Source organism: Typha angustifolia, chromosome 14, assembly GCF_048772165.1.
Source record: "Typha angustifolia cultivar Huaian chromosome 14, ASM4877216v1, whole genome shotgun sequence".
Taxonomy (NCBI): domain Eukaryota; kingdom Viridiplantae; phylum Streptophyta; class Magnoliopsida; order Poales; family Typhaceae; genus Typha; species Typha angustifolia.
In genome coordinates, this window is record NC_133252.1 from 12,171,523 (window position 1) to 12,196,188 (window position 24,666).

Below are 24,666 nucleotides of genomic sequence, written 5' to 3' on the forward strand. Positions count from 1 at the left end.
ATTAGCTCAGCATTGAATCATATTGAAGTTGATGAATATTAAACAAATATTATTTACTCGGTGAGTTCCGATATGGATTCATAGAAGAAGACTCTTCTTATCTAAGTAACCTAAATTCACAAATAAGTGATTAAATTAAGTCTAAGTTTATAATTTTATCATTATTTTTTTAATATATAGCTTATCAGTAGAATTGGAACAAGTGTTTGACCAAAAATTAATTAATTACATGAGCTAGATGGAGTGGGTGGGAAAGGATTGTTTCAACAAACCATAGTATGTGAATCTTAATACTTTCAAACTCTTTTTTTTTTCTAAATCTAATTACATTTAATTTTTTTTATTAACTCTTTTTATATATTATGGAATTTCTTTCCCATATAAGCCGCTAAATTAAGAGACTTAAATGAATATTTTTAGTTCTGCAGTCTTTGTGGGTGTTAAAAATTTAAAAATGTATACAAAAAACTAGTGATAACTTAGGGAGCTAAATGTAATTAGTATTTTTCTAAAGAAGCCCAATTAACTGTCAATTCCAAAAGCTTAGGAATAAAGCAAAATGCCAAAGAGAAACCAAAACAAATAGATCAGTATAAATCAATCATTTTCCCCTCCATTGTTATTTTTCACTTTATTTCAACCCCGTCACCTATCTTCTAGGAACAAGAACTGATAGTCTGCGGTCCTCCTTGGTGAGCCAAGTTCCTTCTCTCTTACTCGATTTGACTTTCTGGTTCTTAGTTGACACATTAAAAACCATCTTGATCGCGCGCCTCCACTCAATTCGAGTCGGGCCGGATAAGAACTGTGCCCTGTGTGGGATCCATAAAGAGAGTGTGGTGCACCTATTCTTCAGGTGCAGAATTGCAAAGGAGGTCTAGGGATTGTTGGCAACCAGTCAAGGATAGGGTGATGAGTGGCAATCCAAGCTGTCGGAAGACTGGATCACTACGTCATGGACCGTAGACCCAGAGGAGACCTTGGCCTACAAGGCAATTATAGCATCCACCATGTGGATGCTTTGGAAACAGCGCAAACGCAAAGGTGTTTGGAGGCATTGTGATTCACGTTGACATGCCAGTCCAGCGAGCAGTGCAACTAGCTAAGGACTACGCAAAACAAGGCAAGCCAAGAAACACTCCGGCTAGGTTGCAAGCGACGAGGTGGGCACACCCTGCTGAAGGATGGGTCAAGGTCAACGTGGACGGAGCTTTCTTCGAGGTGGATCGTCTTGGAGGGGCGAAGGCAATAATAAGGGTCGCGGACAGTTCCTTGGTAGCGGCAACATGGGAATCGTTCGCCGGCGAGTCAACGCTACGAATTGAGGGGCACGTCCTCCGGTTGAGATTGCGACTTGCTGCGAGCCACACTAAGGTGGAAGTGGAGTCCGACTCAATGGAGTTAGTCTGGATCATGAAAAAAATGGTCAGTTGTCCGTGAAATATGAGGGGTTTAGTTGCTGAGTGTAAGGAGTTACTTGGCTCTTTTGTAAACTGTCGTCTGAGTCATATGAGGCGAGAGGGGAACAATGCAGGAAGAGGAGTTTGGGGCCAGTTAGGTTGGGGCCAACGGACCCAATACCCCTAAAACTATGTAACCTTATTTTGGAGGAGGCCTTTATCCCGTCAGGCAGATAAGCCAGTATAATATAGCTAGCTATTTTAAAAAAAAAAAAAACATCTTGCTCAGTGTCATAACTACACCGTGACCACAAGATTGATTTGACCCACGCCTTGATCAAAGGAGAAAGAAACCTTTTCTTTCTTTCTTTCTTTCTTTTCTTTTAGTAAATCATTTTACTGACCTTTCAAACACTCGGAATAAGCCCAAGATAATTGATTAATTAATTCCATGTTTGTCAACCCACGAGCTTTGACTTTTAACAGTATCACCTATTCGATTCCCACGTACATTTTGTAAGTACGAATCTAGTCGGCAGTGGAAAGGAATTAAAGAAGAGGAAAGAAGAAGAAAAAAGTCTATTAAGTGCATTAACTCATGTAGATATGCCAAAAGTTAACCAACAGATTTAATTTTATTATTATTCTTCTTCTTTTTTCTTGTTATATAGCCATCCATTTAGTCCGATTGAAATATATTGTTGGAATAGCGATTGAAATAATGCTTGAAAAGGAATTGATGAAAATATCTGAAGAGCACTTAACTTCCTTTGGGATAATAAATCTCCAAGAGGATATATCCCTACTTTCTTTTTTTCTGTAAGTTTTCACACTAACAAACTTAGAAGATAGGGTTCTTTAAATATACGCCACATAATTACCACCGTATTATTTAAATTATTATAAAGTTTATCAAAATTATTATTGTTATTAGTTTATTTGTGAAGTTTAAAACATAAAATATTTATCATTTTAAAACGGTTCAATAATTTCCCGATGACGACCGTGATATTTTAAAAGATCTCAATAGTAATCATGTAAAGATTCCTAAAAAAATAAGAATGGAACATTATGAACATTAGAGTAGTAGTTTATGCCAAGTATGAGCTTTGTTGTTTACTGCCAACGACCGGAACGACAACTGGTCATTGCCAACACCGACTTGGAGAAGAAATTAAAATATTTATACCTTCTCTTCAATCATGATCTGCCTACTAGAATTAAGAAGAAACAAGTAAGTAGATAACCATCCAAAAATAAATAACTAAAAAACTATCATACTATGCGCCGTCGACCATTCTAACTTCTAGTAGGTAATATGCAGGGCGAGGACACTAGAAATTCCAAACAGTAGGCCAGCTAATACCTGAGGAAAAGAATTGTCCAATCCTCGGATAGTTCTCTTCAACACGTTTGTTCTTATTACGGCACCTAGGATTCCAAGCATGCACTGCGTTTTATATTCTTTATATCAATAATTATAATTTACAGCAGATGATCTACTGCAAGCATGAACTGTTATCTAAAATTGAATAGCATTATAACAGATAGGAAACGTTGCAACGATTAAGCCCGAGATCAAATTGTGTTCCGAGAGTGAAACTGGAAATCCAGACCCATTAGGCCCAGCAGGAGCATGGATAACAAAAAAATCATTGTTGGAAGAGGGATTTGGAGCTCATCTGATATAAACTTCAGCGATCTAAGTTAGAATATGATAGTAGTCACCAGAACGTTGATGATGAATGAATTGACAAAATGTGTTCGATTACACTGAAATCTGTTAACACATCATATCACCGCCACCCAGATTACATCAATTACTGACTAAAAATAGTAGTTACAATATCGCAGCAGCAGCATTACAAAATGAGTAGCTACAACCTTTTTTTAGCATCGGCCATAGGCCCAATGCACATGTAGATTCCAACAGGCGACTTCAGTGCCACTGAGCACGTCCCTGACGTTTCAGTCGACTCAGAGTGTATACACCATGGTACAGACATACAGAAACACCATTAGTAGTTCGGGTACCAGAACATGCCCTTGATGCCCTCCGGGTCAGCTTCAAATCCCAAGTTCTTATAGAAATCCACAACTGCAGTTCACAAGATCATAGGATCAAAATCAATCCTTTGTAACTATGAAAATTTGTTCCACAAATGCATCAGAAGGAATTTTATATTATCTCAGTAAAAATATTGATCTTTTTTTCTTCTCACAGTACATAATATTTGTTTTACCAATCTTTTTTCTAGAAAAGACTGAAAAGTAAGAGTCCCTGATTAGAAATCTAATAGGATCATGGTATATATTCTACGATCTTGTAATCTAGATGATTATAGTCGAGAATGGAGATTATTTACTGTAAGTTATGCCACTTGAAAAAGGAAATGCAGATGGAGAAACTTCTAGCTTAATAAACTTGTAATTTATTGAACAAAATTTCATTGCTCTGGGCTTGTTGCTCATACCTTTATTGTCTGCAAATAGAGTTATATTCCCAATATCCCTTTGTAGCAATGTCCGGATTAGCTGTTCAACGAGTGCCTTACCAAGACCCTGACCCTGAAAGGCAGCAAAACCTTTGGATGTGTATAAAGGTGTTTTTGACCAAACTACTTACAGGAAAATTTATTTACCAATTCAAAGTAATTCTAAGACTACTATAACTTTTGCTACCTCAGCAAGACGTGAAAAATTGCTATTTGAAACAACAATTCTTATACTACTTTTTTTTCTTTTCCTACATTATAAAAACTATTCATTTTAATAAATATAAACAGCTATCATGGAGAGCAATTTACTTTATATATAATCCGTTGTCTACAAAAATGATTACTTTATATATAAACCACTTTCTGAGACAGCGATTTACTTTATTAGTTTATATACAAACCGTTATTTGATCTTTATATATAAATTGTAGTCTAAGAGAGCGATTAATATAAAAATAATAATAGTTTTCCATTATATTGGCAAATTGATAAATTTATAAAAAATCACTATCTCAGACAATAATTTTCTAAGTGGCGCTGGGCTAACAGAAAATGTAATAGTTTAGTAAATATATTTTTCTGTAGTAGTAGTTTGGTCAGACACTCAAGTATAATTTTCCGCTTTGCTTTAAGGAAATTAGCATGTTCTCATAGCATTCAAATAATGTGAAAAGTACGAGATGGCCAAGGTACCATTATATTCTTGTCAGGCAGTTGTGACATTACCTGATATGAAGGATCAACAAGGACATCCCATATTGTTGCATTAAAAGCATGGTCTGAAGTAGCACGAGCCATGCCTATAAGTTGCTTCCTATCATCTCCCTCTGTCAAATAACTTCTCCAAGTACTAAGATGTTCATCATGTAGATAAATGAATCTCAGCTGCAATTATTTAATGATAATGAACAAGGATGGTGTATAAGCCCAGACAAATGAAAAAATACATAAAATAATTAATAAAAGACATAATTACCTGTGTCTGGTGATCTAGCTACTGAATGCAGGGTAGCAACCAGGTAGCTATTTCTTAGAGATGCTGCTACTTTTGTTAGGGGCCTTCGAGGCCATCCTACCTAATTATCAATACAACACGATAGTGAGGGACACAACTGGAATTATAATGCAGTCAGAACATTCTTTAGTAAGCAACTGCACATAGGACAACAGTTCTATTCAGAGTTTCTATGTAAAGAATGAAAAAATAGAAGATCTTTGACCAGTTTCCTATGGCTCATTTTAGTGTTTTACTCATTCTTTTCAATTATGAACAGTTGTGCGTTTGTTACACTGCTTACAGTTATAAGGAGATTCTCTTGTTCTCTGAAGGTTCTTAAAAAGAGTCCAGTATACAGTCTATTCACCTCTCTTGTTCAGATAGAGTTGTATGAAAGCTGACTGGACCAGCTAGTGGAATTTCCATTTAATTTTGCACCAAAAGTAGATACAGGTGAATTACCAGATTATGAATTGCATTAAACACAATTGATACTTGGAAATTTTTATTTGTTTAGAGAAGCTCGTAAATAAAGAGGAAATGAGTTTCATTAAGGAAAAAATGTCAGTTCATCATGATAGGTGGACTAGACCAAATAGAGAGATGTAGTGATGTTGGGACATCATACATGGAGGAAAAACTACAAAATATTAAAATGAATAACTTAGACAGTTATAATTTATACAAAACACTGTTGATCAATTTGGCAAATAAATATCAATTTGTTTCTCCTAAATTCACCCACTGCTCTAAAATATATTCTTGCTACTATATTTTCTTCCCTTGACTGCAGTCAAATGGCTAAGCAACTAAGTTCTTCTGTTTCACCAACTCAAGGAACTTATAAGCTACAGATACCTTAAAAAGCTGATTTTAGCAATTATATTCTCATATATCCAAGTGATAGAGAGATAAAAAAGGAAAATCACCTTATCACATAGAGCTTGGAGATCATACACATCAACCTCTCCAGCCGAAGAAAATACGATCTGCTCAAGGGTTCCATCCGATTGAGTCCTTTCAAGAAGTACTATTTCCTTCTCCAAGGGTGGTTCTTCTTGTTCTACTGATGTCGTAGATTGTTCTATTATTTGTGTACTGTTGTTATTCTTCAAGAAGCTGCATTAAAAGGAAACATAATTACATAAAGCAACCTGGGGAGATCAAATACCTATCAAATAATAAGAACAGTAACATTTGATTTTTGATAAGAAAGAGGGAAAACTGAGTGAGTTCAAAGTAGATCTATAGTTCTAATTCTTCTCATGACAAATGAGCTCATGAACTAAAACTGAAGAGTTGTATGATATGAAACAAGAAAGACATAAGGAAATGGTTCTACCAATGAGTAAATGGGTAGGGACAATAACCATCATAGGAGCTCAAGATGGCTCAATCAAGTTCTAGCAGATAGCACCTACAAGGAAACTGTCTTTCATCTCTATATCTCTGTTATATGCAATAGAAATTACCCTCAAGAGGACATAGAGTGTAAAACTACTTTGTGCTTGAAGTATGACAAGGAAAAGTATCCTTTTACCGGCAATATAACTTCTTCTTACAAAGGAAAACCCTCCAGACCCCTCTGCTCAGATAAACACAATAATGTGCCAAGCTAGTTATATTCCATTCTTAGCAGAGTTGGGCAAGATCCTCTCCTAACGTAATAGGTTAAACCTTACAGGCTAAATGGTCAAAAATGCCTCACATTTTGTCACTAATATAAATAGTAATTAATCATTCATTCACATGACTTCTAGGATGTTCAACAGCAAATGACAAGTTAAAAGAAATACAATGGCTTTGCTAAACATCTAACTCAACAAAAAGGATACCCTTCAAAGAGAGTCAAATGCAAGTGGAGACAAGGCATAAATTCCAATGGAAATTTGGAAGCAATAATGCACCTGCAGATCAACAGAGAAAGCCAAATACAAATGGCATGTTTATGAGAAAACATTTTGTAGATATGCAATTCACCTGATAACATATTTAACTGTTTACGATCATTGAATTGTACTTTGACTCACCCAGATCTAATGGAATCCCAAAAACTAGCCTTTAAAGGCCAAGTAGCTGCCCTTCTGTTTGCTGCAAAATAAGCATGCGAATCATCACAGTCTTTATTCATAATAAATATGATTAGATCTATTTTATTTCTCTATGATTGAAGAAGAAGCTTACCTGGAGTCAGGCCAACACCTACTCTAGGAGCCAAAAACTGACACCCAGATCGAAAATTGCAAGCAACAAGACGAACTCCACACCTGTGTTAGATTAGTGGCAATTAATAAATAAGAGCAAGCTTCCCAGTCAATATACCAATATAAATAATATAAATAGATTTCCAAGAAGTATTTAACAGAATTCACTTAAAGTCTTGCATGCAAATTTCAAACATCTATCAATTTATGGAAATAATTAAGTAAGCAACAATTCTCAAACTTTGTCGAAGAAATTTGAACACCCAACTAGCCTATCTAAGGTTCACAACATCTAGATCCTTCCAAATAAGAAAAGGATGTGCTGTTAGAAGTAGCGTTACAAGATGTATATCTTCCAACCATTCCCAAACTTTTCTTATGAACATTTCTGAAATATTAAACGAAAGTTATCAGATCCGCCACCCTAAGCTTAAATCCAAGTAAACCCTAGTCATGCAAAAAAAAAAAAGAATATGAAAAATAGAATAAAAATGATACCTTCAATCAAATGGAAGGCAATAAAAATCACAGTAAGAGTAAACAAAATTAGAGCAAAATAGTAAAGAAAAACGAAGAAAGAGGCAGATTAAGGAGCGTATGACTGATAAATTTACCAGTACTTAAATGGCCATGGTAAAGACCAAAGAAACTATTCGAGTACTTATTCTTACATAGAAGGCGAAGCAAGAATAGCTGCGGATAGCATCTTTTTCTCCTCAACGAAGTCTCCCTCCTTTCTCCAGTGAAGAAGACTCGAGAGAGGAACTCCTCAGCCAACGATATTTCAACGGAGGAGATGAGATAAGGCGAATCTGACCCACCATAACGGGTCGGATCTAGATTATAAGTAAACCGAAGCCCAAAGCCCTGCCCTGTTAATATAGCAACACAAATAATAAAGTTAATTATATTTATTTTACCGAAGTAGTCATTTGTGATAACACAGTTAAGAGAATCAAAATATCAGAGAAATAAATAATAAATATATGCAAAAAAAGAAATTAAAATAATAATGAGTCTATATATAATTAACTCTTTATTTATTCTTAACAACTAAGTTAGTGATGAAGCCAAGTAATTGAGTAAATATTATGTCCGGTGCTAATATATTTCATTTAGATAATAATCTTACGAGAGGCCACTTCAATAATAAAACAGCTATAGTGGTCGTGTTTAACCTCACCCTAATTTATTCTTAACTTCAACTTAAGGAGACCCAAGTTACATCCGGACCACTTAACTAAAATCACTTTATGTGGCTCTGGCCCAACTAATTCCAATCTAATTTGACCAACGTGGCCAACACGCTGGCCAATGAGAGTTGATTTGGTTGCATCATTGATGCATAACAGTAATTATATTTTAATTTTCTTAACTATCATCTTACACTCCTTAAACTATTTAAATATATTATTAAGTTCTCTTTATTAATATTTTAATAGAAGTGATGTTATTAGATAGATAACTCAGGAGTTTATATATTATTCTTTTTTTCTTTCAGAGGAGATGAGAATGATGGGAGAACAGTAGTGCAGAAGGGATCAAAATGTAATTAAGCTTATTTTGAATCCAGATGAAGGCTGACGAGTGGCGTTTAAGTGAATAATGAAAAATGTAAGGGCATATACGTCCCAAGGCATGAGGAGAAGGGTGAGCTCCGGTCAGGGAAGACAGGGCCGTACTTTGTTGGGTGGAACGCTTTTGGGGTTAAACAGCCGATAAAAGACAGGAAAGAAGCACTAGAGCATATCATTACCTCCTTATCGAGTTCCGTGTCACTGCTGTCGCATCATTTCACGCTTCCCCATATACTTTTACACTCTGAGATCAACGAATTTACACTATTGCCACTCTTTCAGGGGCCTATTGACACTTGGCCCTGGTGACCTATTATTATGATGATGATGGAAGGCGACACCAAATCCCATGTCATGCCTGCTAATACCCAAATTAAGTTCGATTTAAGCAGTATATATATCACAAGAAATGGGACATGAAAGCTAAAATGGTTAACACAATTGTTCAATAAAATATATATATATATATATGTGTGTGTGTCGGAGAGGCTCAAAATTTAGAATTTCTATATTTTAATTTAGGCATGAGTAAAACTATTGGATACACGATTCTTAATAAATCGGCACTCTGGAAACCTCCATTATGTGGCCAGTAGTGGTAAGGCAGACTCTACTAAAAATTTAAGAGATTTCTTTTTGTCATAAAGCCATATAAACTATAGAAAGGTCCAAGTCAACTTTTCTTTTTTTTTTTATCTTCGCCATGGACCAACCTTTATTCCATCCATGTCTTCTTCCATGGCCATCCCATGGACCCCAAAACAATTGAACCATCATATGATTGATCTCAGGCACAGTAACAGCCTTTGTCCCCAAGTCTCCAAACTATTCTCAGTGGCACATCAGTAAAAAAGTCCAAAATCTGATGGCATTGTCGGTACACACTCTTTCCCTCTTTTGGTTCCCTTACTACTACATATTTACGCGTCGTCTTCCGTTATGCTGTCGTCCTTTCCTCGCTCGCTCTTTTTGACGGCAGTGGACTTCGGAGTTTAGAGAGAGAGAGAGAGAGAGAGAGAGAGAGAGATGGTTTTGGCGAACGAGAACTCTTTTCCTTTCTCCTCCGTAAAGCTATCGACGTCTCCTCGCTTTTGTAATCCGATTAGTAGAAGGTGATTCGATTCGTTTTGCTCTCCGTTCCCTTCTTTTGATCTTAGTTTGCGTTAGGTTGATGAGATCTTTCGCGTTTTAGATCAAATGCAGTTGTGGGTTTTCACTAGTTCCACAGCGTTTTGTTCTTTTAGGGTTTTCTGTGCGAATTTCTCATCGATTGGCGCTTCATGAAGAAAAAGATGTGATCTTTGGTTGTCTAAGGATGAGAAGTCAAGGAAAGATGAGATCTTTTAGTTCTGTTGTTTAGCGTAATTACTAACTTTACTGTCGTCGCCTTGGAACCGTTCGAAGAAAAAAAAAAAGCAGCGATACATGGTCTGCACATTTTTTAAGCCTATTTTTCAGGATAAAAATAAACTTATACCATAAAGTTATTTGGTTGTATGCTGTTTATAAGAATCTATGAAGAACTTCTTGTTTCTAATCTGCGAGACTTCGAGAATAGATGCATGAAAAAAGAAAAAGAAAAACTATGATACATGAACATTGACAGTTTGATCTCTCAATATTGGAAGTAAGAATCCTGATATTGGTGCATTTTACGTTTGTAATAGTCAAGTATTCGTGCAGGATATTCTCAGATGTGGCTGGAGATATCACGATTTACGTGGACGGGCAGTCGTTCTTAATGCACAAGGTAAAAACCCATGTGCTCTGCTTGTCTATGTGTCCATAATGTGTCTCTTAAGTTTTGCCTCTTTTCAAAGTAATTGATGAGTGAGCCCTTACTTTCGTCTTTTTTTCACAGTTAATTTTGGCAGCTTGTTGTGATACTATTTTATTCAGCTTATTAGAAGTTCTCTGGGCAAATGAATTGTATTAATAATTTGATATTTTCATGAATTTACGATCTCTTGTTGCGAGTACAATTTATTCTTCAAAGTTTCTTCTAAACTTTCTAATATGTATTTCCTTGTGGTTGTTTGTTTGATGGCCATATGTTACCCAGTTCTATACCATCTATTGTCAAGTAGCCTGCTTGTTACTTTTGTACAAACTTCATTCTTTTATAGATTTCACATGCAGAGAAACAGGATAATCTCATGACATAGTTTGATCTTGTTCTTGTTGAAGTTTCCTTTGGTTTCCCGGAGTGGAAGAATTCGGAAAATGGTAGCAGATTCCAGAGATCCAAGCCTCTCAAGTTTGCAGCTTCTAAATGTGCCTGGAGGAGCCTTAGCTTTTGAACTCGCTGCCAAATTTTGTTATGGAACAAACTTTGAGATAACTGCTGCTAATGTGGCCCATCTCCGTTGTATTGCTGATTATCTAGAAATGACAGAAGATTACCAGGAGGAAAACCTTATTGCCCGGACAGAGACCTACTTGAATGAGATAGTGCTACAAAGCCTCGAGAAGTCTTTAGAAGTTCTATGCGCATGTCAGGACTTGCATCCTATAGTAGAGGAGGTTGGTCTTGTAGATAGATGTATAGATGCAATAGCTATCAATGCTGGCAAAGAGCAATTGGTTTCTGGTTTGGCTCACTTAGAATGTGATGGCGGATCTGGAAAGTTGCGGATGCATTGCCAGGATTGGTGGGTGGAAGATCTTTCAGTACTTAAAATTGACCTCTATCAACGAGTTATATCTGCAATGAGGAGAACAGGTGTGAGATCAGATAGCATTGTCACATCACTTATGCATTATGCTCAAATGTCTCTAAAGGGTATTGAGAGACAGCAGGTTTGGGATTCTGGTCTGCTTGTTGGGGACAAACATAAATTAATTATGGAAACACTTGTGGGTCTTTTAGCAACAGAGAAGATCACATCAGTTCCTCTATCTTTTCTATTTGGAATGCTGCGGATGGCAATAGAAGTGGATGCAGACCTTGATTGTAGGATTGAGCTTGAAAGAAGGATAGGTCTCCAACTGGAAATGGCATCCCTTGATGACCTTCTCATTCCCTCATTTCAGACTTGTGATTCACTGTTTGATGTTGATACCTTCCATCGTATACTGGTAAATTTCTTACAGAGGATTGAAGAGGAAGACTCTGAAGGCTCCTCACAATGTGGATATGAATCTGAAGATCTGAAATCTCCAAGTCACAGCTCAGTATTGAAAGTAGGAAGACTTATGGATGCATATCTTGCAGAAATAGCCCCAGATCCATATCTGAAGCTGCAAAAGTTTATGGCAATTATTGAACTCTTGCCTGATTATGCTCGTATAGTTGATGATGGACTCTACAGAGCTATAGACATATACCTTAAGGTAACTATTAAGAGTATAGGACTCTAATCTTACAATGTACTGTATAGATTTTGTTCAGTGCATAATTACAAGTTTCTCATTGATACTTGATAGATCTAGCTATGCATGTGCTTTTCTTGGCAGTTCTTTGGCATTTTTAAATTGTGTAAACTTTTGATAGTTAACTTTTCTATAACTATATTAATATGTATATCATATTTGATTAAGATAAAGCATGACGCAGACCCTGGAATTAGAAAAGTTATGCGATTCATTTCAAAGACTTCATACCTGTATATACTCAACATAATTTAGTTTTATTCTCTGGTTTTTCTTGCTAAAATTGATGCTTATATGCTGTGTTGCTTATATTGCCCTACTGTAGGAAGGTTACTTATTATCTAACTCCATTTGTTCTTCATTTTTTTAGCACCATGAGTACTGATTCTACTTTCTTGTACAAATTACAGACAGTATCGTGCATTTTAGAACTATTTAGTTGTTCCACTTTTATTCTAGGAATGATATCTTATTTTTTTAAGCAAAACCAATCCTGTACTCACCAATCATCAAGTTGTGCTTGTGCTGACTAGTGGACGACAAATCACCACTCGGTAATACCACACACATATTGCTCTCCCTAGACATTTGCACATTGCATTGGCGGGAATCTTGTTCACATCTAAGTGAATATAGAGATACTTTAGATGGGTTAAGGAATAATCTAATTTCCTTCTGTTATATACTTTTAAGCAGTTCTGATTATCTTTGCTTGACCAAATTTTGGATTCTTGGTCAGGCTCATCCATCTCTTACAGAATCTGAGTGCAAGAAACTGTGCAAGCTCATAGACTGCCAAAAATTGTCCCAAGATGCATCCAACCATGCAGCCCAAAATGACCGTCTCCCTGTCCAGATGATTGTCCGTGTCCTCTACTTTGAGCAACTTCGCTTAAAGTCTGCCCTCTCTGGAAACACTGGTGATGGGCCATTCTCCCAGAGAATGATCAGTAGCAGCGGGGTCCCAAGCGCTGCAGTATCCCCCAGAGACAACTATGCCTCTCTCAGGAGGGAAAACCGAGAACTTAAGCTGGAGGTCTCCAGAATGAGAGTGAGGCTTAGTGAACTAGAGAAGGAACAAGCATGCATGAAAAATGGCATGAGGGATGGTAGGTCAGGGGTACATGGCAGAGCCTTCTTTGCATCCATCTCTCGAGGGATAGGCCGGATAGCAATGTTTGGCCCCACTGATAAACAACAGAAAAGCTCAAGCAAATCACGGGGGACGGAAGGCAAGAGCAGGAGAAGGCAGAGGAGGTCAATTCCATAAGAATTGTGGCGAAGCTTCAACAATGGCAGAAGGAATACTAAGTATACTATATTTGAGAGTAAAAATACAGAAGGGACGGTTGTTGGTGCTCAGAGGAAACAAGAATTGACCCATGTAGAGGACACAGGAGACAAAATCAATTATGGTGTGGTATATATGGATCTTCCTCACAATGATGTATTTATTTGCATCAAGCCTTCAACTATTGTAGCCTGTTTATTGTTATTTCTGTCAGAGATGATAGAATAGATAGCTTATGTACACGGAAAAGCAAGGCCATCTTTTGCATATAGCATCAGTTTGTCTCGTTTGTTGCTTTCAAGATCTTAAATACTACTTCATATGCTTAGTTTCTAATTCTCTTGTAACTACAGTGTCTCTTTAGGAATGCTTAAACACACCTCCCTATCTCAAGATCACATCCTTGGATCTTCTTATCTTCTATTTCCGCAAGTTTGCTAATTTTTCTTCTTCTTTTTCTCTGTTCTATTTCTAAATTTTACTGAAATATTCCATGTTTTAGATACGAGGCACGCAGTGGATAATTATATTTAAATCTTTTAAACTATTTCTCTTTTTCATATAGATATTTTCATTTATTTGTGGTGATATATCGACTCTCTTAAATATTTTTGAAAAAGAGTGTTACAGGATTAATTTTAGATTATTAAAAAGATAATTTTACTCTTTTCTTTAAAAAAATGATCAATTAATGTTAGCCATTTAAAAGAGAGAGATATTAGACAATTAAAGAGTCAAATGCCACAAAAAATAAATAACAAAATATACGTAAACCTCTACTTGTATAAGTTAGAGGTACCCTTTCCAGAGTGAGGGCCCAAAGTTTCCAAACCACAAAACCTTTTTCAAACTACAAGTTGGAATTGGTGGTGCGACTCAGCTTGTCAAATGCATTGATTAAAACCTCCTCCTCCTTCTTCTTCTTCTTCTTCTTCTTCTTCTTCTTCTTCTTCTATGCTGAGCTCCTTTTCCAACCCATCCACTAGCCATGCTAAGACAAAGAAGGTTGCTTTGCCATCTTTGACGCTAAGTTTTGATCATGTATGACCATCCCCAGTGCCATTTCTTCATGACGCTCTTCTCCCAAGTTCACGAATCTACTAGTTTGTCTCTACCTCACATGCACTGAAAATTTAATTGCTCACTTTTACTGTTTCCCATGTGATCGAACTAGTATTTCTGATCTTTTTTATCTCACCATGCATGCTCCCCAATGTGCCACCTTTTACTTTTTAAGATTTGGGATCTTGTTTAGATATACGTCCAACAAAACTACAAAAGTAAGTCGAAAAAGTAAAGTCGCTTACATGATCTAATTAATCAACACAATTTTTTTCGTCATAATTATATTCTTATTCCTGTCATGCTTAGTAATAAAACATTAAAAAATTATCATAGAGCATCACTAGCACTAATTTTCTAATAATCCTATGGAAGATTAACCCTAGTTAGTCTGTCTAATTATTGATCGCGCATATTTAGTACCACGCAGGCATATATATAATATATATAATCAAGCAAGCAATTGCGATCTATTGATTTGCATCAAACTTTGTGTATTCTAAAGATGAGCAGGACCGAAAATGAGGCAAATTTGGTGAATGGAATAGGACTTAAAGAGCTGCTTAGCATCATTCTCAGCTTTGACTTTTGTGGAAAAAAAACAAGAGCTAATAAAGGAATATAAACTCATTGCTGTAACGTAGTAGTAGGAGTGTGACCACTTGTAATAGAAAATTATGAGTTTAAAAGCTTTTTAGAGAAGAAATTAGATGGATTGCATGTGTGTGCCATTATTTTGGCCAGTTATGGCTCATGGTAGCTCATGTGACTCGTATAAATCTAAGAGTACTAGTTCATATGCCTAATCTATGATTAGCGAGCTCTCTACCAATAATTAAAAAAGAAAAAAGAAACTAAACCCTAGTTAGATGTATAATACAAGTGATAGAGAGAGAAAAAAAAGAATCGAGGAAAATTTATCTTAGGGAATGTCTTTCCATCTGATCCTGTTGGAACGAAGGCGGCTTGGCCCCACTCGGACGAGACGCGTGTCCAACAATAGTTCGTCTGGTAATCTTATGGGTGGATTACCGTGGGTCCCACCACATTATCCTTTGTCCCTTGCCAGCTCGACTGACCGACGTGGTCACTTCGGCGCCATAACTTAAGAACGGGGCAGTTCCGTCCACTCGTTCGAGCGGCGGAGACAGCGATTCGGAAATACGACTCGTCGAGCCGCTTAACTTGATTTCTAACTCCAGCCGTCGAGCCAATATGTAGGTCTGACTTCTGACAGTGACAAAATAAGGCATAAGAAGTCAAGCTAGCCGAGCCGAGCCGAGCCATGGTAGACCCTTCCATAATCTAACCAAAGTCTTAGCAGACAAGAGTAAAGAAACCCACGAAACCCAAGTACCAATGCATGGTCTCTAATTCAGGAACTACCAAGCCTAGCGGATCGACGTAGATATATATATATATTTTAAAGAGAGAGAGAGAGAGAGAGAGAGAGAGAGAGAGAGAGAGAGAGAGAGAGTGAGAGAGTAGCAAGAATCTCTATTATATATCTAGTCATCTCCTAGCAGAAAATAAAAGGAAGAAGAAAGAAGAAGATCATTAGAAGCTCTTCTTCCACCATTAATGGAGAGGTCCGCCTCCGCCCCAAGCTCCCATCTCTCTGCAGCCATGGAGAGAACCGGCCAATGGTATTACTTTTCTCCCCTTCTTCCTAAAGTGCCCGTGGTCTCTGAATCTCTTCTGTCGTTTAATTTTCATTTTATTTCTTCTCTTCTCTTTCAGGGTCTTCTCTCAAGCGATCCCTACTGATGTCGTCGTTAAAGTCGGCAACTCCAGCTTCCCTCTCCACAAAGTAAACACTTGCCTTCATTCCTTCGTTTTGCTTGCGTATAGGTGAAATATTGGATTTTGATTAGATTTAAGATCAATTTGCTTTCGATTTCTCCCCCCCTGTGGAGAGCTCTGTTCAGTGTAATTTTTCATTTCACACCCCATATTATGTATTTATTTATTTTACACCCTATCATTCATTATTTTTATTACAACGCTCTTTATTCATTAGATCGTAGAAAATCCCATTCCAATGGGTTTGTAAGACTAGTTAAAATATAGGGTGTGGAATGAAAAACTATTTCTCCATATTCGATATTTGTGTTTATACCCCTCTAAAGTAACTGGGTAAAGAATGGAGCAGTTCATGTTGGTGGCGAAGAGTGGATTCATAAGGAGGGCGATCTTGGATTCGAGCGCGTCCGACGTGGCGGAGATCAAGATCTCGGACTTGCCCGGCGGGGCGGAGGCGTTCGAGAAGGCGGCGAGGTTCTGCTATGGCGTCAACTTCGAGATCTCTGTGTACAACGTGGCGGCGTTGCGATGCGCCGCGGAGTACCTGGAGATGACGGAGGAGCACTGCGAGGGCAACCTCGCGAGGCGGACGGAGGAGTTCGTGGCGCAGGCCGCGCTCAAGACTCTCCCCGCCTCGGTCGCGCTGCTCCGCTCGTGCGAGGGGCTCCTCCCCATGGCCGAGGAGCTCGGGATCGTGCAACAATGCGTTGATGCCATCAGCTTGAAGGTTGGATTCTTAGTTCTTCTAAGTAACTATGTGAATTAATAAGATATATTTTAAGTAAGTTAGGATTAAATATCTACGGATTTTAGGATACGATAGGGTGTTAATAATAGTAGTATTTAGATTAAAATTAATTCTCCTTTTTGTTGTTGTAGGCCTGCAACGAGTCTAGCCTCCCGACTCGTTCCCCGCCCGAGTGGTGGGCCACCGAATTAGGATCGCTACCCCCTACCTCCTTCCAAAAGATCCTCTCCGCCATGAAATCCCGCGGGGCCTCCCCCAAAACCTTAGCCACAGCCATCGCCGCCTTCGCCGAGCGCTCCCTCCCAGACCTCCTCTCCCGCAAAGTGGGCGGCGCCGCCATCACCACCAACTCCTCCTCCTCCGCCTCCGCCCGCCACCGCACACTCCTCGAATCCATCGTCTCCCTCCTACCCCCGGACTGCGACGCCCCCCTCCCCATCGGCTTCCTCTGCCTCCTCCTCCGCTCCGCCGTCTCCCTCTCCTCCTCCGCCGCCTCCCGCCGCGAGCTCGAGCGCCGGATCGCCGCGTCCCTCGACCAGGCCACCGTCGGCGACCTCCTATCCATCTCCCTCGACGCCTCCGGGGAGAGGGTCGAGGACCTCGACAGCGTCCGGCGAATTGTCTCCTTATTCGTCGAGCAGGAGACGACCGCTGGCGCAGGAGGCGTCGGCGGCGGGCTGTTCTACGGTGGCGGCGGTGCCCTATGCTCCGCCACATTGCAGAAGGTGGCGAGGGTCGTGGATTCATTCGTCGGGGAGATCGCCACCGACGAGGAGCTATCCGTGTCCAAGTTCGCCGGGTTGGCCGGAGCGCTTCCTAAGTCGGCGCGCCGATTTGACGACGACCTCTACCGCGCCGTCGATATCTACCTAAAGGTACACGATCCGCGCACGTTAGTATAATCCACATTCTTCCATTCGGTCCCTATCACAAGCTTAAAATGTGTACAATGTACCGCAGGCTCACCCAGGACTGGACGAGATCGAGAGGGAGAAGGTGTGTAGCGTGATGGACCCACTCAAGCTCTCCTACGAGGCCCGGCTCCACGCGGCGCAGAACAAACGCCTCCCCCTCCAAATCGTTCTCCACGCCCTCTACTACGACCAGCTCCAGCTCCGCAGCGGCGGCGGGCCGGCGGACAACCACACCTCTCCTGCCGCAGCAGCGCGGTCGGCGGCGAAGGGCGACGCCTCCTTGGCGAAGGAGAACGAGGTGCTGCGGTCCGAGCTGGCACGGATGCGGATGTACCTGTCGGATTTGGAAAGGACCCAGGGGGGAGGAGGATCCGTTAGCAAGCCATCAGCTTCGGCGGCCGCCGCCGTGGGGCCGAAGAAGCCCAAGTTCTTCGCGTCGGTTTCGCGCACTCTGGGGAAGCTGAACCCGTTTAAGAATGGGTCGAAGGATACGTCGAGCATCGAGGAGGGTGGTAGGATTGACTTGGCTAAGCCGAGGAGGAGGAGGTTCTCCATCTCTTGATTTCTGTTTGGGAGCTCATGGGGGTAGTTTTTACGAGGCTGCTTGATGGGTTAATTTGCTTCCTTTGTCCATATGTGCAGACATTTGTGGGTGTTAAGATCTTCGATGCTTGTTGATTGCTATAGCTTATGGGATATGATCTTCTTGAAGAAAATATCATCACCTCTGTCTAAAGTTAATTTGATGCTCTCTTTTTCAACGTAATACTATGAGGAATTAGGCAAAAGAGCTATTCAAATGTAATAAGAAAACAGTAGCACAAAATAAAAGTGGTCAATAGTTAATCCAACACTAATCCAAAAAATAGAACAATTTATCAAAGACAATGTTTTTCTTTAATATCTATTATTCTACTTCTACATTTTACTGTCGCACATCAAGATGTGAATGTTGACCAATTTTTGCGGTCATTCGTGTCAACATTTCTCTCATATTCCTTTCCAAACATACCCTATTACATTTATAATCTCTTTCTCTCAATTTTTATCAATCATTTTCCTCTCCTCTTCTTTCAACATTTATCTTCTTTAACACAAGAATAGAGAATAATTTTATAAAATCAATTGTTACGCCAGCTACCTAACCCTTCTCGAGGTTATGATGGTTAGGGGGTGTATAAGTAATGTTGGATAATTAGAGAGGGTCTAAGATATAATTAAGCTAAAACTATAAACCCGATATCTATCCGATCCAATTTGGAAGCAAAGAAACGACCGACCCGGATCCGAACCACGTGAGCGAGGTCAGGTCTCTAACACAGTAACACCTCTTCGGAGCTGTTTGCTGTTAGCTTTTGTTCCAAGAAAGCCGATTCCTCCTCTTGCGTAACTCAGAGAAACCCTCCCTCCTCTCCCAACTCGAGCTAAGAAGAGAAGAAAAAAGATGGCTGCCTCCGCCATGGCGGTAGAACCCAAACCAACTCCCACCCCCTCCTATCCACCTCCGAGCTTCTCAGCCACCAGCTCCTCCAACGCCACTAGCTCCGACGAGGACGATGACCTCTACGGCCGCCTCAAGTCCCTTCAACGCCAGCTCGAGTTCATCGACATCCAGGAAGAGTACGTCAAGGACGAGCAGAAGAACCTCAAGCGTGAGCTCCTCCGTGCCCAGGAGGAGGTGAAGCGGATCCAATCCGTGCCCCTTGTCATCGGGCAGTTCATGGAGATGGTCGACCAGAACAATGGAATTGTCGGGTCCACCACCGGATCCAATTACTACGTCCGGATCCTGAGCACGATCAATAGGGAGCTCCTCAAGCCCTCCGCGTCCGTTGCGCTCCACCGCCACTCGAATGCTCTCGTCGACGTGCTGCCGCCCGAGGCGGATTCGAGTATATCGCTCCTTAGCCAGTCGGAGAAGCCCGATGTCACTTATAATGTGAGTTTGGAGTTGATTTAACACCGTAAATCTTGTTTTTTTTGCTGGAGTTTGGTTTAAAAGTTTGGAGAGCTTGGTGCGAATTTGGGTGTTTTCTGGGATCAGATTTTTCTTTAAAGGAATGAAGATTTGATGGTGGTGTCGTATAAAAGTATGGGATCTGCTTTTGTTGTTTCACCTAGGTGTTCAAGTTGCTTGTGTTGATTATTCAGGGTCTGGGGATTGACGTCAGTTCAGTTGATCTGAGAATTATAAATTTCGATTGAGAAATAAATGTCTTGCTAAATAGCGGAAACCGTAGGATCTGCTCCTTGGCTGCTACTCATAAATAATTAGTGTTGGTTTTGGAAATCTTGAGTTCCCATCATTCTCTTGAATATCTTTTGGTCCGTTCGAATTTTGGAGCTAGAGGAAAATGGGGTGAGATTACGTTAGTATACATTGAAGAAATCTACATAATACAGTTGTTTCTTTGTGTTTTGGAGGGTTCTATCGGATTTGTTAACTTGTACTTTCTACTTATTTGTGAATTACTCACTTAAATTCAAGTATTTTTCAGTTTAGACATATTAACTATAAGCAATAAGAATAACAACAATCAAGCCTTTAGTTGCAACTACTGGGTCGACTATCTTCTCGTTTGTGTTGTTGGTTATTCGGCAACTATAATTCGTCTATTTCTCTCAAGTCTGCTGCAATTTTATGTTTAGATAAGGCATTGTCTAACTTTTGTTTCCCTTTGCTTGTAACTCTCTGCTCAGGATATTGGAGGATGTGATATTCAGAAGCAGGAAATTCGTGAAGCTGTTGAATTACCTTTGACACACCATGATCTATACAAGCAGATTGGTATAGACCCCCCTAGAGGTGTTCTTCTGTATGGTCCCCCAGGCACAGGAAAAACAATGCTTGCTAAAGCTGTTGCTAATCATACAACTGCTGCTTTTATCAGAGTTGTTGGATCAGAATTTGTGCAGAAGTATTTGGGTGAGGTATGATTAAAATTTATCCTCGTACTTTTAATGTTCATATACATTAGAGGTATGATTTTTATTACTTATATAGTTGTATAATCAGATCTATTGTATATTATAGTGCATAAGTATTTGTTTTCATACTAATAATACCAGTGGTTCATTGAAAAATTTGTAAAGGAGAAAGAATGTTTTGGTCAAAGTTCTATATTTCATTTCTCTTTTATTCTCATGCATAAATTCTTCTTTGGCACTTTACAGGGTCCAAGAATGGTTCGAGATGTTTTCCGTCTTGCTAAAGAAAATGCCCCTGCTATCATATTTATCGATGAGGTTGATGCTATAGCTACCGCACGTTTTGATGCTCAAACTGGAGCTGACAGAGAGGTTCAGCGTATTCTCATGGAACTATTGAATCAGGTGGGACTGATTTAGGAAGTTGAATGTTGACATATATTTTTTGTCTCTTTTATTTTTGATGGATCTTCCCTTTCAATGTGATTAAAAAATGAATTAAATCAGGGATTTAATAGCAGGCCAAGCAAATAAATTGTCATGTATATCAGTATATAATGACTCCTCCTTTTTCACCGTAAATAATCTATATTATTTGCTCTTTCTCATGAATTTCCTTCTGCAGACCTGATTGGCAGCCCTTGCTTGTGTGATTGCTAATTATATGGTTAGCAACATTCACATCGTTAGTTGGTCTTGTCTAGCTTCTTAGATTAAACCTCTTCTGCCTATAGTTTGTTGGAACTCATGTTGGATAGGGTTTTAAGTAATATGTCTTGCTTGATAAATAAGTTCTAATGTAATTTCTTTTTTTTAGTTTTTTCAAAATCTTTGAGAATAATCTTAACAATTTCTGTTAATACCATAATGTAGCATGTCTTCTATGGTTGGTGGGGGTGACAGTGAATGTTTAATTTGTAAGTACTAAGTACCATATAGCTCGCCTGATTTCATGCTCTTGTGCTAATAAATTGTGATGGTTGTCCCCTTCTACAGATGGATGGATTTGATCAGACGGTGAATGTGAAGGTTATAATGGCAACAAATCGAGCTGATACTCTAGATCCTGCTCTTCTCCGACCGGGTAGACTTGATCGAAAAATTGAACTTCCGCTGCCAGACAGACGGCAGAAGAGGCTAGTATTTCAAGTAAGTTAAGTAGACAATACTTAGAAGTTCGAAATAGGGTATGCTATATAACTGGTCTGAGTAGATTGATAAGATCTACTTATCAATGTTGCTGATGAAATATGGGTTTTTAAACTTAACAATTCTAATAGGAAAAGAGAATGTTGGTTTATCTCACAACTAGCCAACTTACCATATATTATGACCTTGAAGGGCATTTGTCTTAACTGACAACATTTTTTGGTTGTCGGTGTCTCACACTGTGATTTGGATTTTCCTATTTTTATAGTCTTGTTTCTTTTCATGTTATTATCACATACATTATTAAGACATTTGTTATTATATGTTCTTTTCTAACCACGCTGGTTCTCCATTTTTCTCAGTTGGCAATGCATGTGCTGAGAAAACAAATATATTCCTCCAATTCATATTTTTATTCTCAATTTAAAAATGAATTTTATGTCTTTTGGATTTTCTTCAGGTCTGCACTGCTAAAATGAATCTCAGTGATGAGGTTGACCTGGAAGATTATGTTTCTAGACCAGATAAAATCAGTGCTGCAGAGGTCAGTTGCTCTTGCATTCCCTTTGCATTAAATATGTGGAACTTTTCCCTTTTAAATGGTATGGTTATGAACTTTGCTTATTGGAAATTGATGAAATCTAGACTTCTAAGCTGAAGGTAAGCTAGCAAAGTTCATTCTTTATCGTCAGCTGTTCTTTTTAGGCAACACTATGAATAAGCAGATAACTAATGGACTTCTCATTCCAAATCTCCTCTAGATCTGCATTGTGGATAGTTGTTGACTTCTATTTCATCTATTAACTTTAAGGGAAATTTTGCATATAATACTCCGTCTTTTAATAAAATTATAGTTTACACTCTACATTATCACTATTTACAAATTGAGTCTTATAATTTAGTGAATATGTGTAGAAAGCACCATGCTATTAGATTTATTAATTAAACTTAATCAAATATCTGAGTTAAGTTAACTATAGTAAAGTATTTATAAAAATACCCTCAATCAAGTCATATTAAGGATATTTTAGTTATTTTAGAGATAAATATATTTTAATCAATTTAGAAATAAAATGTCTCTACTTAACGTAATATTTTTACGGTATTAGGTCAAATCTAACTCAAAGTGTTTTCTGCACATGTTCGCTAAATCATAAGGCTTAATTTGTAAAATATAAATTGTAATTTTGTTAAAAAGCAAGGTGTTATATGCAAATTTTTCTAATTTTAAATTATTATACTTAGTATTATTAGTTTCACTGAACTGTTCTTTGTTTCTTCTATCTTAATGACAATATTAAGGCATGATTTCTATGGTTAGCCCACTTTCTAACGGTTCAAGATTTGGAGTGTGTAATCACTAATCTCATTTCACAACATGGTGTCAGACTTGGTCTTTTCAAGAGTCCACTTTACTGATCATCTTATGGGGCCTGCAGAATGACCCTTATGCTATAATCCAACAAATTGACATCAATATCTTAAAAAGGGCATAATCTGCATATGGCATAAAGTTTTTCTTCCAAGCAATTCTTGCTCTTTCTCTATGGCTTTTAGATTTTATATGGAATAGGATCTGATAGGGAATACTAGAGCAAGAAAATATTTTTGCCCCTCGCACTTAAAAATCTACGCTATTGTTGAAGTATTTTTGAGGTAAATAAGATGTAATTTAACTGGGAGTTGCATCACTTTACTGGTATATATAGGTTTCCATGTGAATTTAAATATAATCGTGTAATACAAGCCAACAGGGTTTGGATGAATATTATGTTTGGAACCTGTATCTTTATTATGCTAGTGCTTCCCTTTCTGATGCCTTGGGGAGCTGAAAATTGTAGGGCATTCTGCACCTGCTGCTCCCTCCAGTATCCACTCGTATCATTAGGCATCAAAGCAACCTATACAGCTTTAGTATTGCTTTCAATGTACTTTTTGATTTGGTAATTCCATCTGTTAGATTGCTGATTTATTGATGAATGTCTATATTTATGATGCTGCATAACCTGAAATGAAGCAATTATCCTAAGATAGTGGATGACTTAAAAGATAATTTGGTGAATTGTCTTGCAGATTGCTGCTATCTGCCAGGAAGCTGGGATGCATGCAGTCCGGAAGAACCGATATATAATTCTCCCAAAGGACTTTGAAAAAGGGTATCGGACAAACGTGAAGAAGCCAGAGACAGATTTCGATTTCTACAAGTGATGAAACAGAATTCTCAACAAGCATTCTATTTTCATGCTGTCATGAACTTATGTACTGTAGAGGAACTTAAATAAGGTTGGCTACGAGATGTTAAGCGTTGTTCCAGTATTATGCTGTGTAAAATAGGTTACTTTTGATGCCAAAATTTGTACCAGAGTTGAGTCAAAAAGTGGAAGGTCTTTGTCAGCTGAGATATGCTGTGAGTTTGTAATTCTGTTCAATTTCAAAAAAAAAAAAAAAAAAAAAAGGAAGAAGCTTGTAATTCTGTTCCTTTCACGAGTGTTTGATACACGAAGATATCTAAATTGATGGCCAGGTCGTGGGCCATAGTTTTAGGTCTTGTTGGCAGAGTGCTGAGATGCTTATCACATCGCAACTGTCCCTTGTGTCGTAACTGACGACCAGTATACAGTTCTTTTAGGTTTGACGCTGAAAGATTGGTGAGATGCAACATCATCAACAGTTTGCTTCCAATTATGAAATATATATCGCACTTTGTTTCCATTCTGTATAAT

General features: G+C 38.5%; 4 protein-coding genes across 6 annotated transcripts; 3 read left to right on the forward strand and 1 right to left on the reverse strand.

The window, feature by feature from the left end:
- Positions 1-3,103: 3,103 nt before the first annotated feature.
- Positions 3,104-7,888, reverse strand: LOC140776696 (serotonin N-acetyltransferase 1, chloroplastic). 2 transcript variants are annotated; one of them, XM_073120505.1, is made up of 9 exons: positions 7,771-7,888; positions 7,080-7,162; positions 6,926-6,986; positions 6,731-6,802; positions 5,825-6,014; positions 4,875-4,974; positions 4,625-4,725; positions 3,875-3,968; positions 3,104-3,498 (listed from the first exon to the last, which is right to left on the reverse strand). In XM_073120505.1, exons 1-9 carry the CDS (start codon positions 7,803-7,805, stop codon positions 3,419-3,421), a joined length of 816 nt encoding a protein of 271 aa, XP_072976606.1. In that variant the 5' UTR covers positions 7,806-7,888; the 3' UTR covers positions 3,104-3,418. The 2 variants fall into 2 exon arrangements, with proteins under 2 accessions (XP_072976606.1, XP_072976607.1); XM_073120506.1 differs by lacking the exon at positions 6,731-6,802.
- Positions 7,889-9,639: 1,751 nt separating this feature from the next.
- Positions 9,640-13,716, forward strand: LOC140776808 (BTB/POZ domain-containing protein At3g08570-like). Of its 2 annotated transcripts, XM_073120668.1 has the most exons (4): positions 9,640-9,788; positions 10,360-10,426; positions 10,864-12,009; positions 12,788-13,716. In XM_073120668.1, exons 1-4 carry the CDS (start codon positions 9,703-9,705, stop codon positions 13,316-13,318), a joined length of 1,830 nt encoding a protein of 609 aa, XP_072976769.1. In that variant the 5' UTR covers positions 9,640-9,702; the 3' UTR covers positions 13,319-13,716. The 2 variants fall into 2 exon arrangements, with proteins under 2 accessions (XP_072976769.1, XP_072976770.1); XM_073120669.1 differs by lacking the exon at positions 9,640-9,788 and having other exon boundaries at positions 10,379-10,426; positions 10,816-12,009.
- A 2,155-nt stretch (positions 13,717-15,871) lies between these two features.
- Positions 15,872-18,607, forward strand: LOC140776692 (root phototropism protein 2). The gene is made up of 5 exons (XM_073120501.1): positions 15,872-16,047; positions 16,142-16,211; positions 16,554-16,931; positions 17,084-17,827; positions 17,913-18,607. Exons 1-5 carry the CDS (start codon positions 15,983-15,985, stop codon positions 18,426-18,428), a joined length of 1,773 nt encoding a protein of 590 aa, XP_072976602.1. The 5' UTR covers positions 15,872-15,982; the 3' UTR covers positions 18,429-18,607.
- A 596-nt stretch (positions 18,608-19,203) lies between these two features.
- Positions 19,204-24,413, forward strand: LOC140776767 (26S proteasome regulatory subunit 6B homolog). Its single transcript, XM_073120617.1, has 6 exons — positions 19,204-19,805; positions 20,567-20,797; positions 21,041-21,199; positions 21,791-21,943; positions 22,404-22,487; positions 24,017-24,413. The coding sequence occupies exons 1-6, from the start codon at positions 19,311-19,313 to the stop codon at positions 24,149-24,151; spliced, it is 1,257 nt and encodes a 418-aa protein (XP_072976718.1). The 5' UTR covers positions 19,204-19,310; the 3' UTR covers positions 24,152-24,413.
- The last annotated feature ends 253 nt before the right edge of the window (positions 24,414-24,666 follow it).

Coding starts and splice junctions, on each gene's coding strand:
- LOC140776696 (XM_073120505.1), bottom strand. CDS start 7,805: ATGCTATCCGCAGCTATTCTTGCTTCGCCTTCTAT. Junction 6,803..6,925: donor TGGGATTCCATTAGATCTGG/GTGAGTCAAAGT, acceptor GTTGATCTGCAG/GTGCATTATTGCTTCCAAAT. Junction 6,015..6,730: donor CATTTGACTCTCTTTGAAGG/GTATCCTTTTTG, acceptor CTTTTAATGCAG/CTTCTTGAAGAATAACAACA.
- LOC140776808 (XM_073120668.1), top strand. CDS start 9,703: ATGGTTTTGGCGAACGAGAACTCTTTTCCTTTCTCCTCCGTAAAGCTA. Junction 9,789..10,359: donor TGTAATCCGATTAGTAGAAG/GTGATTCGATTC, acceptor GTATTCGTGCAG/GATATTCTCAGATGTGGCTG. Junction 10,427..10,863: donor AGTCGTTCTTAATGCACAAG/GTAAAAACCCAT, acceptor TTCTTGTTGAAG/TTTCCTTTGGTTTCCCGGAG.
- LOC140776692 (XM_073120501.1), top strand. CDS start 15,983: ATGGAGAGGTCCGCCTCCGCCCCAAGCTCCCATCTCTCTGCAGCCATG. Junction 16,932..17,083: donor TTGATGCCATCAGCTTGAAG/GTTGGATTCTTA, acceptor TTGTTGTTGTAG/GCCTGCAACGAGTCTAGCCT. Junction 17,828..17,912: donor CCGTCGATATCTACCTAAAG/GTACACGATCCG, acceptor AATGTACCGCAG/GCTCACCCAGGACTGGACGA.
- LOC140776767 (XM_073120617.1), top strand. CDS start 19,311: ATGGCTGCCTCCGCCATGGCGGTAGAACCCAAACCAACTCCCACCCCC. Junction 19,806..20,566: donor AGCCCGATGTCACTTATAAT/GTGAGTTTGGAG, acceptor CTCTCTGCTCAG/GATATTGGAGGATGTGATAT. Junction 20,798..21,040: donor TGCAGAAGTATTTGGGTGAG/GTATGATTAAAA, acceptor GGCACTTTACAG/GGTCCAAGAATGGTTCGAGA.